Below are 20079 nucleotides of genomic sequence, written 5' to 3'. Positions count from 1 at the left end.
GAGACGGGACAAGTCTCGATGCGGACTCGGAGTCGCAGCAGCTGCAAGACTACAGAAAACATAATGGATACTACCGTGGCACCCGACTTTATCCGCAATGGCCAGCGCGAGTCTGCTGTCGATGTATTTCTGTATTCGCTCGAGGCTGTACCGGCGAGCAGAGTCGAGCACAGCAGTTGAATATGGCGTGTAAGCCAAAAGGGGCAACATTAAAAAAGGGGGGCGTCTTGTAATAGAAACCCACAAATGTTAGCTGTTAACAGATTGCCGAACTGCCCGCCATGTCTCTCTCTAAATTCCAGCCTCGTGAAACTAAAAGAGAAGCCCCGAAGAAGCCGTTAGCAACATGGCCTGCCTGCGCCTGCGCCTGTGGCTTAACGCAAGACAGGATCTATCCATCCGTCTGAATCCCATCTGACAATAACACAGCCACATCCCCATACGCACCCACGCTCACATGGCAAGTAAGCCCAAGCCTGCGAACACGAAAACAGCCAGCAGATAGCAGCACACCAAGGAGCCAGTTGATCGTCGCTCTCCTCTCGTATTATTTCCGCCAAGGCGGTCACCTGTCAATTGTCTCCCAATAGCGTTTTTCTAGACAAGAAACAAAACTTGGGGTCAGAGACAACTCGCTCAGTCTCTCTCTCACCCGAGCCATCCGCAACACGAGCTGCAGTGTCGACACCAAACGTGATTGACAGTTATTCGTAGTAGTAATCCTCTCTCCTAAAACATAATTACCACCCTTTTGAGTGAGAACTGAAAAACCACAGTGTCAAACTTCAAGAGGGGGCTTTCACTCGTCCACCACATCGCCATCTGACATGGAACACAAGACTGCCTATTCGGGGCATAAGTCGACCAGCACCACCGTTCTCAGAGACAACATCACCGAAAAAACAGCGGGGAAGCTGATCCTCGTTTTTCTTGGCTTCGGCTTCACTCAGCCTTGAGAAGGAAGGAAGTGTGTCGCGTCCCGCAAACGCACGAATCAGACTACGGGGTCTGCTCTATTTTATTCATTCCAGGGACAGACACACCGACTTACACTACACCAATCTACACATACATACACCTAGGTAAGGCAAGGCAAGGCATCTTACCTGGCTGGCATCGAGGCGCTGCCGCCGATGAGGATCTGTCCATCTATCCATCCATCACCATCATCTTTAGGATCGCCATAATCAGCAGACGGGGTTTTGTCTCGGACGCGTCAGTCAGTCAGTCAGTCAGTCAGTCAGTTGGTCAGTGAGCAGAGGTTGATCCATCTACTCAGTTAGTTGATTCTCGGTTTCCCGGCCAGCTAGTCAAGCTACGTAGTTAGTGCTGATGACCTCTCGACTCATTCTCATTCCATTCAGCTCAGCCTGCCTCACTCCCGCCGTCTAAACTCACTCTGAGAAAACAAGGATCGCCACCATCAACACCACCATCCTCATCAACGGAAAAGAGCTGCGCCATATTTTGTGTTATCTGTGTCTAGGTATATACCTATCTATCTATCCACGGCGTCTAGGGGTCTATACAGGAGAACAGGCAAAGCAGCTGGCTGTTCACTTCTCAAACGTCATGACGGCATACCGGAAGCTGCCGTTGGCATAGCCGCGGCGCATGGCCCGGAAGGCTTGGAGGAACGCGATTCCGTCGCGGCCCTGCGAAAAGGCAAACGCCCAGAGCGCGGGGTTCTGCACGAGCGCCCACGAGATGTCCCTGCGGAAGTGGGTTGTCAGCCCGCCAGTCCCATTTTCTTAACAGAAATATTAGTATAGAAGAACAGGACTCACCATGTCTTGCTCACGTTCTGGCTGATGTCCTTGGGCCCGCCGGCAAGGACCTCGAGCCCGGCCTCCTCGGCGAGGCGCACGTAGTCGTGCTGCACGCACAGGGGCGGGAGCAGCATGCCGTCTGTTTTTTTTTTCGTCTCGTCAGCAACCTTGGTTCCATTTCATCTACCACAGTGACCAAAAGGAAAGGAAAGGCGAGACTCGCGGCATATGCATACCCTCTATTGGTTTGATGTCGGCGTCGAACTCGGCCTGGCCCAGGCCGTCAGCCTTGAACCAGTCAGCAAGCACAAGCTTGCCGCTGGCCTTGAGCAGCCGGTAGGCGTTGCGGAAGAAGAGCGCCTTGTTGGGGAAGTGCGACAGCGCCTCGCTGATCCACACGGCATCGAAGCTCTCCGAGGACGCGGCAAAGTAGTCGCCCATGCTCTCGGCGTCGAGCTCGACGAAGCGCACGCGGCCCTTGCCGAGGCGGATGAAGCCGTCGGCGTCGGCAGCGTCTGCGGCGGCAGCCGGCGGTTGCGCTGACGCCGATGTCGACTGCTGCAGCTGTGGCGAGGAGGCAGACGCGGCGGCGGCGGCCGCCGCCGCCTTGGTCAGGCGGGTGGCGATCTGGACCTGCTTGGGCGAGATGGTGATGCCGGTGACGGTGCAGCCCAGCTCGGCGGCGAGATAGCGCGAGGTGCCGCCGACGCCGCAGCCGACGTCGAGCACGCGGCTGCCGTCGGCGACGCGTGACACGTCGAGCAGCAGCTTGATGAGGGCCAGCTGGGCAACCTCCTTGGAGTCGGTGGCCTTAGACTCGTCCGTCGGCCAATACCCGTGGTGGATGTGCTCGCCCCTTTTTCCCTCGCGCGCGTCACATCAGCAAAAGTTCAGACAACCGACAGATAGACACAAAAGAGAGGGCCGCGGTACCAGAGGTTCAGGTAATAGTCGCTGGCGAGGTCGTAGTGCAGCTTGATGCGGCCCTTGAGGGCCTGCATTGTGGTGTGCGCGAGTCCGAGTGGTGTGTCATATTCCTTGCTGAGGTCGGGAGTTGTCTGCGATTGGTGGTCCGTACTTGTGCTTGGTGCAGCCGGCGGCGCGCCTGCGGCGGGTTTGGCGGTGGATGAAGCTATCGCCATTTTGCTTTCCTTTGCTTTCGGTTTTTTTTTTTTGGGGGGGGGGGGGGGGGGGGCCGGGGAGGTTTGAATGATTTTTACTTGTCTCAGAGGCTCAAAAAAAGATGCGCTGGCGATCGGCGGCAGACTTAGATAGGGCACGAACCAAATTCGCTCGACAAGGTGAAATGTCAATTTTGCCAATGCTCACTCGTCTCTGCCGCACTGGATCCGGCTCTTGCAATCGAATGTGAGGATTACTTTGCCTTTACTCGGTACCTACCGTACCTTGGTGCATTAGCTGTGTTCTCGTGTCCACCGAGGAACGCAGAGGGTTACAGCGCACCGGTCGCCCTTGCCTTCGCTACCGTGTAGACCTAGGGAGGTATTTATTTGCTACGTCATGACCCGGCTATCCTCGTTCAAGCCAACCGCCTCCACTGCATACAGGAGCCGCAGCCCAGACGGCATGCTAAAGGAAAGGGCCAACTGAGTGAGACACGGAGCGGTGAGTTGGCAGTGCGCTTCGGCCGCGAGTCTGCGACGCCCGAATTGCCTCGATGCGCATCGCCCGTCGTCTGCCGGCATCCGTGTGTGCGCGCGTGTCTGCGACAAAAAGCCATCAGCATGAAAATGAACCGGGAATGCACATATCCATCGAATTCGTCCATCGAGACAGTCGAAGACGGAGCTAAAAAAGAAAGGTTGACTGGGGCGCGATTCGAACGCGCGCCTCTTTCGAGAGTAGAAATCACCTCGCATTACTGTGAGGAAGATAGTGGAACTTCTTGAGTCTACCGCCTTAGACCGCTCGGCCACCCAGCCCGCTTTAATGATGTGTCCGAGATTTAGGTGCAGTTATGACTGGTGGGTAAGGGTCGAACTGAAGGGCCGTGACCCTAACCCTGGGTTGGAGAGAAGACACGATCAAGGACAAGAGTTTAAGACCATGTTCAACTTTCCGAAGCTCAAGAGGTCTATCTAAGATATTAACCTTTTCTCTAGTTAAGAGTCATTTGAGAAGATGAAGCTGAATTTTGTAACTTTCCCCACATAGGACGAATTGCAGGTTGTTACCTCGTTGTAATACCGAATGTTGAAGGTAACAACGTTGGAGACTCAAAATAGGTAGAAGGCGGAAGCTCAATACTCGTAGTTTCCCTCAAGGCAAGCATATAGCATCCCATAGTAAATAAACCCTTAGAATCTGGCTAATATTGAGCGTCAGGTGAGGAGGAATCAATGAGCAGGTATCTTCTTGCATAGTCTTGCTGGCGGTTAGAGAGAAGAGTCTCGGGTTACTTGGCTAAGAAGTAATATTTTGCTACGATTAAGATCGACAACTAAATAGTCCACCGGTTTTATTCCATGAAGCCACATTCTCATATAGCCAGCTCTCTCCTCGGCATTGCATGAACGCTTCCAATCTTAGCCAGCTCAACCACAGCTGCCCTGGACGGCGGCAACGGTGATCATTCATGCCGCGCTTGCTGACCCATCAACTGGCAGGCAATTGTTCGATATATAGAAACATGTCTCTCGCCACGGTGGCGTGACGCCTTTCTCTCGTCGAGGTGCCGGGAAGATGCCGGCTCAGGTTCAGGGGGTTGGTGCGCACACACGTCAGATGTTTGGTGTTTGATGTCCAGTGGATCGCCGACAGCCCCCCCTCCTCTCACCCTCTCTCTGTTTCCGTTCCTGTCTATACTTGATTGTGATAATGTACCTGCTGTGCAACGGATCACGCACTCCAGATCAGGAGGAACCAGAGCCAAAAGGGGCAACAGCAGCAGATCTGTCAATGCGCCGGCTTATATAGCCCGGCATATGGATTCGGGAAGACAATCGAGCATCCTGGCTTGTAGATTGCTGTTTGAAACAGCGCAAAGGGGTATTGTCTGAGCTCAGTAAATTCGCAAAAAGTGCAAAAGTGCACTGCATCGACTCTTCGGTTTGTCATAGCGAGCCATGGTGAGGTAATCATTAATTATTTTAACGTTGACGCATTGGAGATATGATATATGACACGGAGAAATAAGCGCACCGGCATCCTGCGTGTCAGATGTTCCCCGGATTCCGGCAACAATATTGCGTCAGCGCTCAAAGTCTCCAAAGACCGCACCTCTCCCTCCGGCTGGGTAGGGGCACAGAAGGCGGCGCAGCGTCACGTCAGTCAACCGCCTGCAGGATGCGAAGCCAGGAGTAGAAGAGCCCGGGATCCTATCTGTAGCACATGTGCCCGGCCTCCCCTGAGAAGCCACTTAGGGTTGTTCCCGCCCCAGGTGACGGGCCACAGCCTTTCCGGTTGCAGAGTCGAGATAGTTGTCCTTACCCACCCTCCTGCTCTGACTGAATCAACGTCTACGTGCATGTGCGTCAACACACAGACCAGTAGCAAGAGCCAGGTGACCGCCATGGAGAGCTTCGAGACATCAGCGCCGCAAAGGCACATATATCAACCGGCAACTCCAGATAAGCAACTCGTCTGATGGACGATAGGACGAATCGCTTTCCGCCTTGTAAGGTGCTCCGATTGGGCAACGGCATGGCGAAGGATCGCTCTGCGGCACGTGTGCCCGTGTAACTGCGTAACAAGCTGCCAGAGGTGCCTAGAAGTTGTAAGCAGGCAGGCAGGCAGATAACAGGCAAACAGGCACCACACCAGCTCGGTGATACTATTCCCCCAGAGAGAACCTTTTGGGATGACGGCACGCCAAGCCCGAGCTCAGGATCGACTCGGCAACTCGTACTGACATCTCCGAGCCGTGTCCGCGGCCGTATGACGAGCTGCGCCGCCGCTCCGTGCTTCGCCGCAAGCCTCGGCATACCCTTTAGACCACGCACGCACAGCAGGCAAACACGGCACACCACCGACGAGCCGTGCCCTTCTTTTAACGGAATACCCTCTAGAGTAACTCGCGTCTCACCATGAAGCAGGGAGGCTGTTGGGTGCTGGAGAGTGGGTGTGAAGAGACTCGTCAACTGGCTTGCGCACACACTCTTCTCTCTAACCCACTTACTTCTCACACACATACACACACGCACACCTCTAGGCACACACGCTTCCAGAGACGAAACAACTAACCCGAGCCAAACCGCAAGAAGAGACCGGAAAATATTATCAGACCAAAAGAAAACGACCAAAGCAAAACGCCACAAACGTCCAGCCTGCGGAGCTAGTCCAGCCCCGAATCGGTCCGTTTTCGAGCACTGGCATGCATCGACCTAGTCTGGCTCAGTGGCAATAGAAACAACAAGAGCAGCAGTATACAGCTAAAGATCGGCAGTGGCTGTAGAGTATCTAGCTACCCAGTTGGGCAGCTCAGCCCCGGGCACGTCCTCCGAGCTCCGTCCCGCGGATCCTCGGTGCTTCGGTGCCTCGGTGCCTCCGTAATTAAGGGGGGAGGGTTACTCAAGAAAAAGCAAGGCAGGGCGACGGAGCTGATCCAAGCAAGCACTCGTCCAATCTTTTTCATATGCCATCCAGAGTCTGTCTGCCTGGCACAGGCTATGGATGTACTCGCCAGGTCTTTTGCAAGTACCAGAGTTTCCCAGTCCGTCTCTATATACTCTCTCCGTTATGTCCGTCCACCCACCCAATAACCCCCATCCCATCCGCAAGACATGACATGCAGACACCATAAACGGGGGGCCTGCCTTGCCTTGCCTCACGTCAGTGTAGTGGCTGGCTGTGTTCGACAACAACGACAGCTTACGACCAGGCACCCGCTGTTCGGGTCTGGTCAAACTCCGGCCCCCCTCCCCGGTGACACAAGGAAGAACCCGCCCCGCAGATAGAAGGACAAACATTCCATTCCTGACTTGGTGACACGAGAAAAGCTATACGCGGAGGGTAATGGGGCCCGCGGTTGGTTACATGCAGAGGGAGAGCACGTGTGGATAGTATAACTACCTACCAACTTGGTAGGTGTCAACCAACACAGCTGCCGGCCTATGTCAGGAAGATAAAATAAAATAAGACATAAATGAAAGATCTATTTTTACTCTCTGCAACCCGTTGCAGCACCACTATATCAATCTCGTTATCATGTTCTGAGGGGACTGAGTTTAAATAAAGTCGAGATCGGTTGTAGCCCGGAACGGTTGGAGTTGGAAAAATCTCAGCCTCAATCAACCGACCGGGAGATAGGGGGCGCGCTTACAGCCTGTCTACAGAAGGAAAAAAGAAGAAAAAGAGAAGGGGAGCGACGAAAACCCCAACTTAGTACCACAACTCAAATCTAATCTACCTAATCAGCACTGCAATAAGACGAACAGCGATAACGACTACGACAACCCCTTAACCTCCCACCCCGCTATTAGGTATCGAGATTGGGTTGATGGTGGTAGTGGTGGTTGGCGGTGGCAAAAAAAAAATAATAAAAAAATGCATCACCCTTCATATAAATTACCAACAGCAGAAAAGAAATTCGAGATAGATTCGAGAGAGTGAACACCACCGGCCGGGCCGGTGAAACAAGAGATGGAGATGGAGAAGTGCACCTGAAACCTCCGAGCCAACCACCTGCCAAGGCAAGGGAGGGCAACTAACTCCCTTACGGATAGCTCCCTTGCTGCGTGCAACTCCATGTTCCGCACATACCAAGTGAAACTCTGCGAATCGTGCAGAATCAAGGCAAGGCAAGGCAAGGTAGCTAGCTAGCCAAAACGGAACACCGAACCGACACAACCACGGACATTCACCCTCGAAATCTCGTCCACTCACAACTCACATCTCACAACACACACACACAAACACGCATGCACACACGCACACACATACACACACACACACACACACACACACACACACACATGCACCTAAAACGGCATACTCCAACACCCACAATTGACAACAATACACATGGACCCAAAACCGCCAGCACTAACACCGACATAAACACCGACACGCACAACCACTACACAGCACTCGCAAGCTTCCAATTTACATCCTATGTATTCCTACACCACACCACACATTGAAAAAAAAACAAGCTTGGTAGTTGATACGTAACACAGACATGTAGGAGATCAAAGTGCGCCACACAGCACAGCGAAGCCAAGCCATGGAGGAGCCGTGCCCTCTGAACGAACATGAACGACTTTCCCAATCAGGACGTGGCCCCGCTCCGCCTCCGCCTCCCGTCCGTCGGTGGGCTCCCGTCTCGAGATACCGACAGTGTTCCGCAGGACATTCATCCCCTCGTTTCACCCTACTGCACCTAGAAATGTCCCACCACCGAAAAGATCCGCTCTCTCAACCCACCATCTTCTCTCCGAATATCTACGACCGGCATGCTCCGGATCGCCCGAGTCCCTCTTTTTTTTCTTCCCCTCCATTCATGCCGGCGGCGATCAACAGCACATGGCCAACAATGCCAAGTAGAACCACACCATATAGATAGACATATACATCGCGTGACATTTTTTTCACCCGCAAAGGAATCAAGATATGCACATCAGAGGCGCAATGGCAAAAGCAAGGTTAACAGCCGGTTGATAACAACAGCTACCTAAGGTGGGGTGGTATGACAAGCTAAACTGCCCTTGGAATTTCCCCGCCAGGCATGATAGATACAGAATGTATACAGTAGGAAGGAAAATGAATGCCTAAGTCATGGAGGGCTTTTGCGGTATCTTCGGCGCACTGGATATCTTGATACGGCCGTGACAACATGCGTAGAGAAAAAAGAAGCCAGTAGAATCTCCGCCAACGCCAGTGTGGATGGGTATGCATGCTAAAATACACAGGAATGCCGTGTGATGCTGGTATAATGTTGAGGCTCAAGATATTAGGGTGATAGAAAGTAAAACGGGGTGATGACAAATATTAGAGAATTGAAGAGAAAGGTAATGTAATGCTTCCAAGGAATGTATAGGGGTTGGCCGTAAGCATCGTGAGTCAATCAAAGTAAAAAAAAAAGTCATAAGACATGACATGCAGATAATGATCGTGAGAAGGCAATGTTCCACGGCACGAGGAAGTAAACGAGAAATAAAAAAAGATATCAGCAGACGGTAAAGGACCGCTCTGGCTTGAAAACGGCGCTAGTGAGGAAGATCTCCTCCATGTGCACGTCGATGGATGGTGAGGGAATAGCGACAGGCGGAGGTGGCGTGCTGCTAGAGCAAGCCTTCTCGGCGTCGATGAGCGAAGGCAGCGGCTTATTCGTCGATGCCTTCAGCAGCTCGTGGCTGCGAGAGCGGTTGATTTTTTTCCGCCCAGCTTCCGACATTGACTCATCCTTGATAGGAGAGAAGTCGCGTCCGCTCATCTTGGTGATGGCATGCTCCACGTCAGCCAGGAGGGCATAGACATCATTGTCGGCATAGATGCGAATGGTCTCGGCGCGACGCAGAGGAGCGGGCACTTCTGCCTTGGACTCTACATCGGGCCTCATCGAAGCTGCCTCTTCAAACAAAGGCTGCTCGAGGATGGTGGACGGGACTTGGGCCACAACACGTTGTGGGGAGGGAGATGAGGATTGGGCATGAGAAGTAAAGGAGAGTTTGGTAGGGCTGCGGGGCGGCGTTGAAATGTTGCTGGGAGCAGTCGCCGGGTTTAGCGGGCGAACTCCCATGGCGTGCTGTAGACTCTCGCTCACGCCCACGACACCGCCAGCGGACACGGAGAGAGTGGCGGCAGCCGCAACGTGCTCGAGGAGCTTCTGCCGCACCCTAGTGCGGCGGTTCTCGGCCTGCTCAAGTTTGTTGACCCAGTCATCGATCGAAGCATCAAGCTCGGCGAGGGCCTCCTCTTGCTTGAGCATCGAGTCGTGGCTGAACTTGGCGGTGCGGGGCGAGCGGAGATACTGGCAGATGCGAGTGTGGAGGTTGCGTCGGCCAGCACGCAGCGAGGTATACGTGCGGCGGAGATACTCGGTGCGTTCGTCAAGCTGGCGGAGCTCCTACATAATAGTCAGACACGAACTTATTCAAGTTGGGGCGGTGACCAATCTTACCCTTGACAGATTGTCAACGTCCTCCTTTCTGAGGACTTCAAAGCGAGCAGCTTGTTGCAACGCCTGCTTCTGTATAGCGGCGATCTCTTCCTGCCTCATCATGTTCATGGCGTCGGTTGCCTTCCATCCCTTGGGCAGGAACTCAAAGGCTCGCCGCTCCACGCTCTTGCTTCTCTTGGACTCTGCCCGGCCGTTGACACCTCCTGACTCGCTTCGCTTCCTTGGACGGCCCCTCTCCATGATGCTGCCCGACTCGGACTGGTTCCTCCGGTGGCCAGTGGCCGAGGCGCTCAGGGGCGTGTCGAGGGGATCTGCCTTGGGCGTGCAGGCCGCCTCTGGGGTGCCCTCCTTGGGAGTGCTGACTACTGCGTAGTTTGCCGCCTTCTCCCAGGGCTTTGGCGACGACCTGGACTCGATCGGTGCCGACAGAGGGGTGGGAAGAGTAGAGGCAGTCATGACCGAGGTAGCAGCAGACTTTGGGGTGGTCAGGGCGGCTGAGAGCGGCGTATATGGAGTCCTCACCCTGGGCGAGTCATCAGTCCTTGCCGAGCGAATTGGAGCCTCGATGGGGGTGCTGCCTGAGCGAAGACGGCTGAGAGACATCTGGTGAGTTAGACGAGGGACAGCCGAGTTTAGCGCTGGGATCACCAGTGGTGCAAGCGTCTTGGGCGACAGTGGCTGTCGTGCTCCGGTCGGCGACCGTCTCGCTTCGTCCTTGGCCGGGCTGGAGCTGGCGGACCCGAGCTCTGGCCTCTCGTCAAGGACCTGGCTCTTTGACAGCGCCGAGTGTTCGAAGAGGTGATGCTGCTTCCAGGAGGTGCCTGGGGCGCTGATCGATCGTTCGTGAAGAGGCGGGCGGCCGGGAATAGTAGCTACCACATGTCAGCCGTCGGAGCAGGCGAGGTATGTTGCGCAGACAATATCATACGTGAGTCCATTGCCACTTCCTGCACGGTAGTCATAGGCCCCAGATCAGGCACGCTGACCTTCCGCCTGCGGATGAGGTTGTGTTCCTTGATCCGTATCCTCAAGCCGGTCCCGGCAGCGGGCTTGTCACTCTTCTCGCCGTTCTGGCCCATGGCTAGGGCAAAGGCCTGCTCCGGGTCCAACGACTTCCCGGCGGCAGCAGCGGCTTGCTTGTCTTTGGGGAAGAGCTGGTATTTCCTCTCGGTCTGATGCATCCTCCAGACGAACGGCTTGTCTCCAGAAGGGGACGCTCTGCCTAGCTGCAACGGTGATATATGGTAAGCTTGGACCAACGGCAAGCAGATGGGTTCAAGCCTGGGAGAGCTAAAGTGGTTGCATACCGACTCATTGGAAGTTTGTGGGGAGACTCCTGGTGCTATATAATTATTGGGGCTCAGGGAGACGTCTTCCGTGCCGGAACCCAGCATGCAACTGGTAATGTGAGCCATTGGGGGAGACGCTGGGCCGGTATGTGTAAGAGGTAGAATAGTCACTGGCCCGGAAGATGTGATTGCAGATAAGGGCCAGGAAGGCAGTTTAAGGCTCCCGCACCATGGACCGGCTGATAGGCCAAAGGATGTGGTGAGGCTATATATCTATGCACATCGACCTAGCCCATGCCTGGGGAGAGCTTGCAAGCTCGCCCACCCAGCAGTTGGCTGGCTGGCTTGGCTTGGCCGTCTGCATGCAAGCCGGTCCGGAGTGGATTCACTCGTAGTTGCAGTAACTCGGAACCTTTGCGCACTCGACAAGGGGTGTTTTGGGAAGGGGAGGAAGCTTGCGACAAGGGAAGGTCGACTCCCAGTGCGAGGAGACGACTCCAAGAGCTCTGGCACATGACGCTCCGCAGCAGCTCAGACGAGCCAGCACAGTGCGCCGCCAGAGTGCAGAGTCGTCCTCGGAGAAGACAGGGAGGCACAAGGACGACGGCCAGCGCCCCTTGCGTACAGGCCTGAACGGGCAAGTTTCTTGGTAGTGTGCCTCGACGGCTTCGACACGACGGTGACAGGAGAAGGGTCTGAGACGGCCCACCAGCCTTGTTCCCCCAGGTACCCAGCCCAAGACGAGAGGACGGGGCGACGAGGGGGGTACAAAAGCGCCGCGGCACTGGGCGCGCCTCGTGTCGAGTATTCCGGGGCAGGGCTACTGGCTAGGAAACGGAAACGAAGACAGGGAGGATACCACGGCGTGACTTGGCCTAAAAGGCGACGAACAGCTGCAGCGAGGAGACACAGTGAAACCGCTTAGACCCTTTTTGGAGAGGCCGACCCTTGCTCCAGTGGCCCACATCCCTGCTCTTCTGTCAAGACGTACAGGTGCGGCAGGGGGGACCTTTTTAAGCGTCCGCCCCACTGGCAGCGAGCGTATGGCAGGGGTTTCCGCCGCATCCCCCCCCATGCCTGTCGATATGTGGCAGCGCTCAACTACTAAGCCGTTCTTCAACCGACCTCCCCACCTGTATTCCGCAGGCCAGGCCAATAGGTTTACACTGGCTAAATGAAGGGTCTCTGGTACAGCTGGGGTGCATCTGCTGTGCAGTCGAGAAGCTGCAGGTAGGGAGGACGGCATCAGTGTAGGTGCAAAACCTTTTCGTTTCGACGGGCTAGAATGCTCGAGCGAGAGCGAAAGGGACGGGAAGAGGAGATGGCGAGAGCTCAAAACGTCGAAATGGGGAGGCGGCAGAAGCAGAGGCGGACCAATATTTGCCAAAAGTGCCGCGAACCAGCCAGCAGCACGATCATCATGGAGGCAAGCCAGGTGATAGCTCCCGAGGGCATTTCTGGGTACGGCGTTCGTGACAGCGGCGTCGACTTTAGCTCTGTTCCGCCGCCGAGGCCAAGCAGCAACTTCCAGGTCGTCTGTCAAGGCCAGCGGAGAATATGCTGTGCCTTCTGGTCTCGGCCAAGTGTTGATACAGATTCTCAGTACTCCGTATGGGCCATTTACAGGGCCGAGGGGGCCGTCGAGGCCAAACAGCACCTTCGCTGCAAATGTGGATTCGAAGCTCCATGTTGCCTCTGGACTTGGACTTGCACTAGTATGTAGTCTGAAATGAAGCCTAGAATAGACCTTATTGCCCCGCATTGGGCAGATGAAAGGCTCGAGAGCTTCAACGGCGGGCCAGACCCTTTCTCAGCATCAAGCCATGATCAGACACCAAGACGGCCACGAGGTCTCGGTGCTGGGGCGGCATTGGATCTCTTGACCAACGGCTGCCGTCTCCTTGCATGGTGCCGCCTCTCGCTGCTCGTCCTCGTAGTCTTGGGCCACTATAGCGCTAGCGTTGCGGGTATTGCTGGCCGCTCTGCGCAGGCTCCGAGGTCCCGGCGGTAGCATCACGGTCCGGGGCAGTCACATCGCCTCACTCAATGCGATTGCGTGGTGCTCAGGAGCACAACAGAAGGGAAAGGGGACAGGTCGGCGCTGTGCTGTGCTGTGCTGTGCTGTGCTGTGCTGCGCTACGCTGCTGCTGGGGGCTGGGCCTTTGCGGGTGATTATCTAACGGGCCGCTCGCACGGACGTGGCGATTTGGTGATGCCGCTGCCGTTCCCTAGCCCATTGGCCAGCAGAGCGGAGGCAAACTGGAGAGCGAATCGGAGCCGCCATTGTTCTGCCAGTTCTGGTGGGTTAGTGAAGTGACTGGACCGAATAACCGCCTACCTGAAGTATGTCTGCACTTCAGTTCAGGTACTGAAACAGCCTGTTTGGTGACAGTGACGACGGCGAGACATGGGGGAGCCTGCACAATGGAAACTCTCCGTCATCGATCTTGCCATGTTCTGGGCTGCCTAGCCTGGCATCTCCCTGAGAACTGCCAGGAGCCGAGTCAAGCACCCGGCAGCGGAAATGGCCGGCGAGATCCGAACGCCGAGTATACTGCGCCGAATCTCTTTCCGGTGGCCGTGGCTACAACACTGGTGGCGTGGCGACATTTTCTGTTAATAAATTACCAACTTCAAGTGTTCCAAAGTGGTTGCATGACCGAGGTTGCGTCGCCTCGAGCATTGCTCTTGGGCGGGAACAAGCCTGCCAGTGGAGAATCTTCCTTTACCATAGCGTGGGTAAGTGTATTCCGTAGGTAGGTACACTGCAGTATGCAGTACGGATCGAGGTCTGGGCGACATGGAGGACTTCCCCACAAAACCTGGGCTTCTCTTCAGCGCATTGACAGACAATGGATCTCCCCGCTATGCCGGGTTGAAGGCATAACGCAAGTGGCAAAGATAGAAGAAAAGAATAACTTGTCAACGGTCTCGTGACTCGGGCTGCGCTAGGTAGTTGGGAAAATTTCGTCGAGATGCTTTAAGTCTCGCGTAAAAGAAGGAAAAAGAAAGCAAGAATTGGCCACATCATGCTGCCCTAAAATGGCAGGAATGATTTGATCGATGGGTGAGGGGTAATTGCTCCTAGGTAGCACCTTGCGGAGTGCGGAATTCCAGGCTCGCACTGACAACGTGAAAGTCTAACCACCAACGCTACTTCCTCGCACCTTCGCAAAGGAAGCCTAGGAGGTTGCTTCGAACCAACTTGAATTGCCCTTACTCAGCTAGAAGCTCTACGCAGTAGCCCGCGGGCAGATCCACCTCATCAGGTCAAGATTGTCTTTTGGTTGCGTGCCCACAATTCCTGTCCACGTTTCCTCACCAAGATAAGAAAGATCCAAGTCCCTTTTCTTCACCGCAAGGTCCACACCTACAGATACTATGTAAGTCTGTGAATAGGGTGCAGCGACGAAAACGGCAGGTGTGTGATGAGTCGCCTCGTCACGTTTCCGTCGGGAGGCTTCCGAGACATTGCCGTACTCGAACCTTGTCTCGTCGCCGGGGCGCTGCGCTGCGGCGTCGCCTTCAACGTCGAAATCCCTGAGTTCTGGGTGCTGGGTTCTCGGTCCTCGAGGTCGCCACTCCAACTATCACGACATGGCTCCAAAACTTGGTCAACTGGCCATCTCACGGCCCTATTCTTGATCTTCATCAGGACTTGCTGCCTCTGGCCGGCTTCACCGGTTCTGGGACGTCAAGGTTACCTGCCTCGACCTGCGAGGACTGAACACTGAACCGACGTGACCAGGACAGCTGTCGGGCATATGTGTCCGCCGCAGTGCTCGCTCCCCTTTTGCTCCCTCTTTTCTCATCACTCTCGCTGTACCTGTGGTCCATTGAGTCTCAAGCCGAGTAATCGAGTGTCGAGCATGCTCAGCATCTTCCCAAAGCTACGAACACGAAGGTCAGTGCGCCGTCGGATAACCCGGTGCTGCTGTTTACGCCCCAAATGCGGTCAGTCCAAATCCGAAGCAGTATAGCGCAGAAATGCGATGTCACCAAGCTTGCAGAAAGATTCCCAAGTTGGTGTGTTTATGTCTCTTTCGACCTCGTTTCCAGTCTGGCGAGAGAGAGTATTGCATGGCCTTCTCTCACGACACAGCCCAGACAACATCAACCTCCAGGCTTGGTTCCAGCATCATGACGTTACACAGCACCCAAAAACATACAATTTAGACTTCCCCCTTTCACATCGTCTAGGCATCGGGTCTTGGCGAGCTACTTAAATCCTTGCTTCTGCAGGCTTCTCAGGCAGAGCTGTTTCCCAGTCACATATCCGCGGCTTCCAAACCATGTCTGCTTGTCCTCGACACCACTCTATCTTCATCAAACAGGGACAGATAGAGATAAACGAATGAACGAAAATTTCTACAACAACTCAGTCACTGTGTTGGCCATCAAGCGAAGCATACCCGGGGAAAATGTTTGTGGCTTGTTCAGCATCGGCAACCAAGATCATTGGATAAGATCCTTGATTGGCGCAATATGCTTATGGTAACAAACGGCCTGTCCCGACTCTTTTAGTTTGGCAAACTGCCGAATGCAACGACTGCAGCCGGTGGGAAACATGGATATGCCACTGGCTTTTACCCCCGCCACATTGTCCCTTCCCTTCTACCCTTTCTATCTACGGCTTTCCTTCGAATGAGGTGGCCTTCAACAGAGAAGTCAGTCTTCCTTAGAACCCTGCAAGTGCCCGTTCCAAGTGGTCCACATCACCATCAACAATACTTCCGAACTAGGGCTGGATTTCCAGGCCGCAAGTGCTCCGGCCAAGCTTGGCAGTTCGTCTGATCTTCTGATCACAAACGGCTTTTATGCCATGCAATGTGAAGCTATCGCATCGCGCGAGATGGTCACAGCGCTATATCTTTAGTGGTTCATTACGCAGAGTGATAATCGGCTCCTGACCTGCACTTGGCCCGCACTCGATGTGTGGGATAAGCTCTCGTCGAGGGTAGAATATACGGGATAGCGTAAAGCGGACTCAATATGGACGCAAACCAGCTGCAGAGTGATCGACATCTGTCACCCGGTTCTCGCTATCCCACAGCGTTGCCATCGAGCTTGCACCCGCATTGGTATGTAGCATTTCCCATGCCCGCCTGCAGGAGATTCCCTTTTATAACTCTCTGGCAATCATCCCCCGGCCACTGGCTACTCACTATTTGGGCGGTGAGATCGGGCCTTGGGCTCAGAATCCCGCCATGCCTATTCCTATTCTACAGAGACAAAAACGTCCGTGAGCATCCTTCACAGGCGTGATTAACGAAAAGGGTGTCGTTATCGCCCACTATCGGAGGCTTTGGGTGCGGAGTTGTGAGGGGAGCAGACCCGGGTTCGGAGCCCCGGTCTTGTTACCTGTCCAAACATGAATTGTCCTTGGGGCAGCGGCTTGCCTTTGCAACTGCCGCTCGTCACGGCAATCGATTCACCCAAAGCTCCTCTATTCTCAGTGGGTTCTCCAAACCCGGATATGTGAACTGGGCATACAGGAGATGCAGGAACCGCGAGGTCCTTCGCGAGTCCACTTCACCCCAAAGCAGCCAGGGAACTTGGCCGTGTCTGAATTCGCCAGACCTGCATGCACTTTTGACTAAGATGGACAGGCAACACTGACCACCTCGCAGGTTCGTCCGAACTCGTGGTCTGAACTCAGAGGCTACGGTGCCGGCCGGAACTGGACTTGTGCATTTTTAGTGCACTTGAGTAGGTGCTGTGCCACGAACCGACTCGTTGAATTGCCGCGGAACTATCTGCCTACCTAGGAAGTCCTTTCGTTCGACTCCTCGCAGACGCAGACGGGGCGGGCGGGCGGACGGGAAGATGTATGCAACGGCTTCCTTCCTCCATCTTTTTCATCTATTTAACTCTTGGAAAAACTGGGAGCTTGCAGCCAACAGTCAGCACGTCGAAAATGACGAGACCAACGATCAACACGACTCCCGCCCTTCTGGAGCTTTAAGTCGGGCCCTTGTCCATGCTTGCCATGAGAGGTGCCCCGAAACCTGTGGTCTTAGCCGATGTCCCGCCAATACACTGCCAGCCCCCCACACCCCCTGAGAGGGAAATTCGGCTGGGGATCTGCCAGGGAAGCCGCGATCTCTCTGAGATCCTCAGGGGTCCCCTCCTTAGCCCTAGCGTTATAGGCTAGGGTCCCAGTGCTCGGTGCCCGGCTGCTTCAACCGTTCGAACCCCGGGCCAGAACGTTCGTTCTTGCTCCCCTCGTGGAGTTGCGGTCGCTTGGGGCTGGCTGTTACAACGGCCCGCCAGCTAACGAAATCCTGGACCTTTCCGACGCCGCGCTAACCCTCGCCTCTCGGGCTTCAACCCGCATCAAGCTTCATCACATTGACGCTGTGGGCCGACAGTCACCGGCTATCCCGATACATGCACGTGCTTCAATTTATTGTTGAGCAGCGGATGGCATGTATTCGGTCAAGCAGACGAGATTAATGAGACAAGAAGAAACAAGAAACACCAAATAATTCTGCCGGCGGCTGGGCCAGTAAGCATCATCTCTTCGTCGCAACTTTTGTGTTTGAGAAAATCCACGACGACGGGAAGCGGCCGACTCCAAGTGCGGGGCCTCAAAACACTGTTTCAGCACGTAATCAAAGTCCGGGGTTGTGATTTGCCAATTGATCGGACGAATTAACCTACCCGGGGGGAGTAGCGGGGCCATTAAAGACAAGCTCAGGCTCATTCTCTGCCCCAGTTTTCCCCAGCCATACGCAGAATGCTCGTTAATACCGTGTAAGTGAGGACGGGCTGGAAGAGGGAAGGGGCCCACTGCGAATGCCTTCAGAATCCAGGTACGACGAGCAAGGGAGATCGCCACGGCCTGAGATGAATGAGAGACTAAACGGTTTTGGCTGCGCTCGGGCCAGCACAGCGGGCATGAAATAGATGGCCAAGAGGCGGCTGACGAAATGGGAGGTAGGAGATGGGCAAAATCCGAAAGCTTGATCCATTTTTCAAGTCCCTTCGCATCTTTTCCCGCTCCCGCAGTTGGCCCTAATCTATACATAATGCAAGCACTTAAAGAGGGCAAAAGTTTTGATGCCGACAGATCCGTGGCCCGGCGCGGATGAAGGCACGCTGCAAAGTTACAGAGGAGAGGTTGGCGATGTCCGTTGGCGAACATTTGAGAAGCGGAAGGAGGAATGGCAATAAACTCGAGTTTAACTCCGCGGCCGTGAGAGGCGGAAAGAAATCCACGAAATAAACATTTCAGCGCAAGAGAAAAAAGAAAAAGAAAGAAAAATCCAGAGAGAAAGGAATAGTTTAAGAGAGAAAAGAGAAAAAGGGTTGCATCGTCTGGTTGGTCCCCCTTTTTCATCACATCCCCCCCGATGGATCCTACCCCCCGCGCAGCATGTACGTGACGGCCTACAACATCGTACGATATAAACTGTACGCTACCCCCACAAATGCATGTTGACTGTGGTAGTGCTACTGAGTAGTGTAGTGCTAGTGTCATTGCAATTGCTTGTGCCTGTGGGGGAATACAACAGCAGACAACAGAGAGATGCTGTGTTGAAAGTAATTAGATCCTGAAATGGAAACTCGCTCGGTTGCCGATGTGTATCCCGCTTCTGTTATTACCTTGCATGCAAGTCCGAGAGGGTAGAGACTCGAATGCTATTAAGCGCGCACATACGCGCACTCACAGCTTACTGACGAAATAATCCATGTTCAACTTACGGCAGGGTCTTGTGTCTAGGTAGATACCTAGGTAGGTGCGTTACGGTATCGCACAACTGCGCTTGACTCTGGGGCCATCTCGAATCCCAGCCCACTGTGAAATAATAAATAGCGTAGAGTTCACTATCCGTAGGTTGACTTTGTGATTGGATTCTCGCCGTGTTGAGGAATGACTGTGTGGGATAATGTTTTGTTTTCCGTCCAGGGGGTCTGAGTGGGCGTGTTTTTTTTCGTTCGTTACACAAGGAATCTTCTTTGCTTTTTTTGTTTTAATGTTTCCGTTTGTCTCTTTCTCTTTAAGCGCCAACAATTCTCCAAAACCCCCCCACCCCAGGCGCAACAAGCAAGCCTTCCAAGGTGATATCACGCAATAGCACCGCCTTGATATACCCTCGATTAGTTGCTGTAGTTCTGGCGAGGCGAGGTGATGGCAGTGTCGTTTCGCTTACCAAACCCCAAACAGAAGCACATTATTGCAATCACCAGTCGTCACGCACATTCTATTTAGTTTGGTTTGGTTTCATCTAATAATTATTATATGCCTCTCCGCTGTCGGAGGCTGGAAGAAGAAGGTGAGTGAATTGTGCTGCTGCTGCTGCTGTCGCGGGTTGGTCACAGTTGTATTGTTGAGGTGACGATGCCGTCCGAGCTTTTCATCTTTATTACTTAGTATGTCTGTGATGGCGCCGCACACACACTCACGTCGGCCGTTTATTATTCCTAAATTCCTCAGACGGGCGGGTTAGGGGAAGCAGGCCGGGGCCGCGCACAGGTATTTCGTACGGTAGACAGAACAGAAGACGAGCCGCCTGTCTATGATTGGCAATCCCGGCATGCACACACGCAATACCAGCAGATCATATCGTCGATGCTTCACTAGCAGGCCTTTCACTGAGAGAGCGGGAGGAAAAGCTGCATGCTCTCAAAGCATCTAGCATCTTTGCCGTGTGCGTTGACTCGTCGGCTGGCGCGACTGGCTGTAAGCACTCCGCAAATGAGAAAAGGAGGGGATTCATGTGCGTTCGGGCGCCCCTGCAGCTGGGCAGAAAGGTTGTTAATTATATTATCCCGCCGTGTGCGAGTGCAACTCGTCTCCTTTTTCTCCAAGCATAGGAGCCGACATTTTGTGGACTTTTTTACGTTACCGTTGCGCCGGTTCGCTGCGAACAGCCACTGTCTCAACCTTTCCTTTTTTTTCTCCCTATTTCTAGCTGCCCAGTACATGAACGCACCG

General features: G+C 54.3%; 5 protein-coding genes and 1 non-coding gene across 6 annotated transcripts; all 6 read right to left on the bottom strand.

Moving 5' to 3' along the window:
• Nucleotides 1-1364: 1364 nt before the first annotated feature.
• Nucleotides 1365-2964, bottom strand: B0T26DRAFT_693351 (S-adenosyl-L-methionine-dependent methyltransferase). The gene is made up of 4 exons (XM_060441197.1): nt 2703-2964; nt 2006-2625; nt 1788-1908; nt 1365-1713 (listed from the first exon to the last, which is right to left on the bottom strand). The coding sequence occupies exons 1-4, from the start codon at nt 2909-2911 to the stop codon at nt 1557-1559; spliced, it is 1107 nt and encodes a 368-aa protein (XP_060300032.1). The 5' UTR covers nt 2912-2964; the 3' UTR covers nt 1365-1556.
• A 629-nt stretch (nt 2965-3593) lies between these two features.
• On the bottom strand, nt 3594-3712 carry B0T26DRAFT_t46. Its single transcript has one exon. It is a non-coding gene; the product is annotated as a tRNA-Leu (tRNA).
• A 1184-nt stretch (nt 3713-4896) lies between these two features.
• Nucleotides 4897-5349, bottom strand: B0T26DRAFT_693348 (uncharacterized protein). The gene has a single exon (XM_060441196.1). The coding sequence runs from the start codon at nt 5337-5339 to the stop codon at nt 5061-5063; it is 279 nt and encodes a 92-aa protein (XP_060300031.1). The 5' UTR covers nt 5340-5349; the 3' UTR covers nt 4897-5060.
• An 849-nt stretch (nt 5350-6198) lies between these two features.
• On the bottom strand, nt 6199-6996 carry B0T26DRAFT_119760 (uncharacterized protein). The gene has a single exon (XM_060433325.1). It carries the CDS (start codon nt 6695-6697, stop codon nt 6296-6298), a length of 402 nt encoding a protein of 133 aa, XP_060300030.1. The 5' UTR covers nt 6698-6996; the 3' UTR covers nt 6199-6295.
• Nucleotides 6997-8759: 1763 nt separating this feature from the next.
• B0T26DRAFT_119600 (Up-regulated during septation-domain-containing protein) lies at nt 8760-11344 on the bottom strand. Its single transcript, XM_060433323.1, has 3 exons — nt 10778-11344; nt 9850-10721; nt 8760-9795 (listed from the first exon to the last, which is right to left on the bottom strand). The coding sequence occupies exons 1-3, from the start codon at nt 11262-11264 to the stop codon at nt 8896-8898; spliced, it is 2259 nt and encodes a 752-aa protein (XP_060300029.1). The 5' UTR covers nt 11265-11344; the 3' UTR covers nt 8760-8895.
• Nucleotides 11345-11611: 267 nt separating this feature from the next.
• On the bottom strand, nt 11612-13231 carry B0T26DRAFT_119610 (uncharacterized protein). The gene has a single exon (XM_060433324.1). It carries the CDS (start codon nt 12898-12900, stop codon nt 11959-11961), a length of 942 nt encoding a protein of 313 aa, XP_060300028.1. The 5' UTR covers nt 12901-13231; the 3' UTR covers nt 11612-11958.
• Nucleotides 13232-20079: the final 6848 nt, after the last annotated feature.

The sequence above is a fragment of the Lasiosphaeria miniovina genome, assembly GCF_030549165.1.
Source record: "Lasiosphaeria miniovina strain SMH2392-1A chromosome Unknown B0T26scaffold_2, whole genome shotgun sequence".
NCBI lineage: Eukaryota > Fungi > Ascomycota > Sordariomycetes > Sordariales > Lasiosphaeriaceae > Lasiosphaeria > Lasiosphaeria miniovina.
The sequence above is the reverse complement of the archived record's forward strand: the minus strand, read 5'-3'. Positions and strand labels throughout refer to the sequence as shown.